The sequence below is a fragment of the Eimeria mitis genome, genomic scaffold, assembly GCF_000499745.2.
Source record: "Eimeria mitis Houghton genomic scaffold, Emh_scaff158, whole genome shotgun sequence".
NCBI lineage: Eukaryota > Apicomplexa > Conoidasida > Eucoccidiorida > Eimeriidae > Eimeria > Eimeria mitis.
The window spans coordinates 13,500-14,202 of record NW_013569845.1 but is presented as its reverse complement, the minus strand read 5'-3'; the positions used below and the strand labels follow the sequence as shown (position 1 = coordinate 14,202).

General features: G+C 46.7%; 1 protein-coding gene across 1 annotated transcript in view; it reads left to right on the top strand.

The window, feature by feature from the left end:
- EMH_0001110 (microneme protein, putative) overlaps positions 1–703 on the top strand; it is a gene marked incomplete at both ends in the record, with an annotated part of 10,173 nt that overhangs the window by 7,557 nt on the left and 1,913 nt on the right. Inside the window, 3 exon segments of the mRNA XM_013495450.1 lie at positions 22–93; positions 221–496; positions 659–703. Coding sequence (XP_013350904.1) covers positions 22–93; positions 221–496; positions 659–703 — 393 coding nt within the window.

Genomic DNA, 703 nt, shown 5'->3' with positions numbered 1-703 from the left:
AACCCGAGAACTGCAGTGCAGGTGAAATGGTGAAGAGAACCCGCACCTGCGGCGAGGAGCAGCAGACGGAAACCCGGCTGTGTGACGTCAGCGGTGAGTGTTACGAGATGAAAATAAAATGGAGATAAATACTTATAAATAAATACATGTAGAAAGGGAAAAATATAAATATAACTATGTTTCAATGGCGTCGTTTTTTTTTTCTTGTTTTCTGTTTCAGGCCGCGAGGAAGGTGAATGCGGAAACTTCGGCCCATGGAGTGAATGCACAATCCGCGTCGGCAAGATGGTGTTGCGAGCTCGTGAGGATACCGCATGCGGCGTCACCGAGTACGAGCAGTGCAGCCAGCCATCTGGCAGCAACAGTGTTGTATGCACACCATGGAGCGAATGCTCAAACAAAGAAGAAAACAGAACCTGCACCATCCGCAGCGGAGACGGTCTCGTCAAGGAATCGAAAGAAATCAGACCCTGCGAGGAAGCTATCACCAGTGTTTGTAAGACAATATATAATATAACACACACACGTACACATACATGCACAACATGTACAAAGGAAGCTCAGCATACACCTGAATGCAGCATACAGCTTCGTATTTGGATGTGTTTTACTTGTAATATATATCCTTTTCTGTTCGTTTGTCTCTGCATGCATGCAGGCGGCGAATTCACCGCATGGTCTGAATGCGATGCTGAAGGACTGC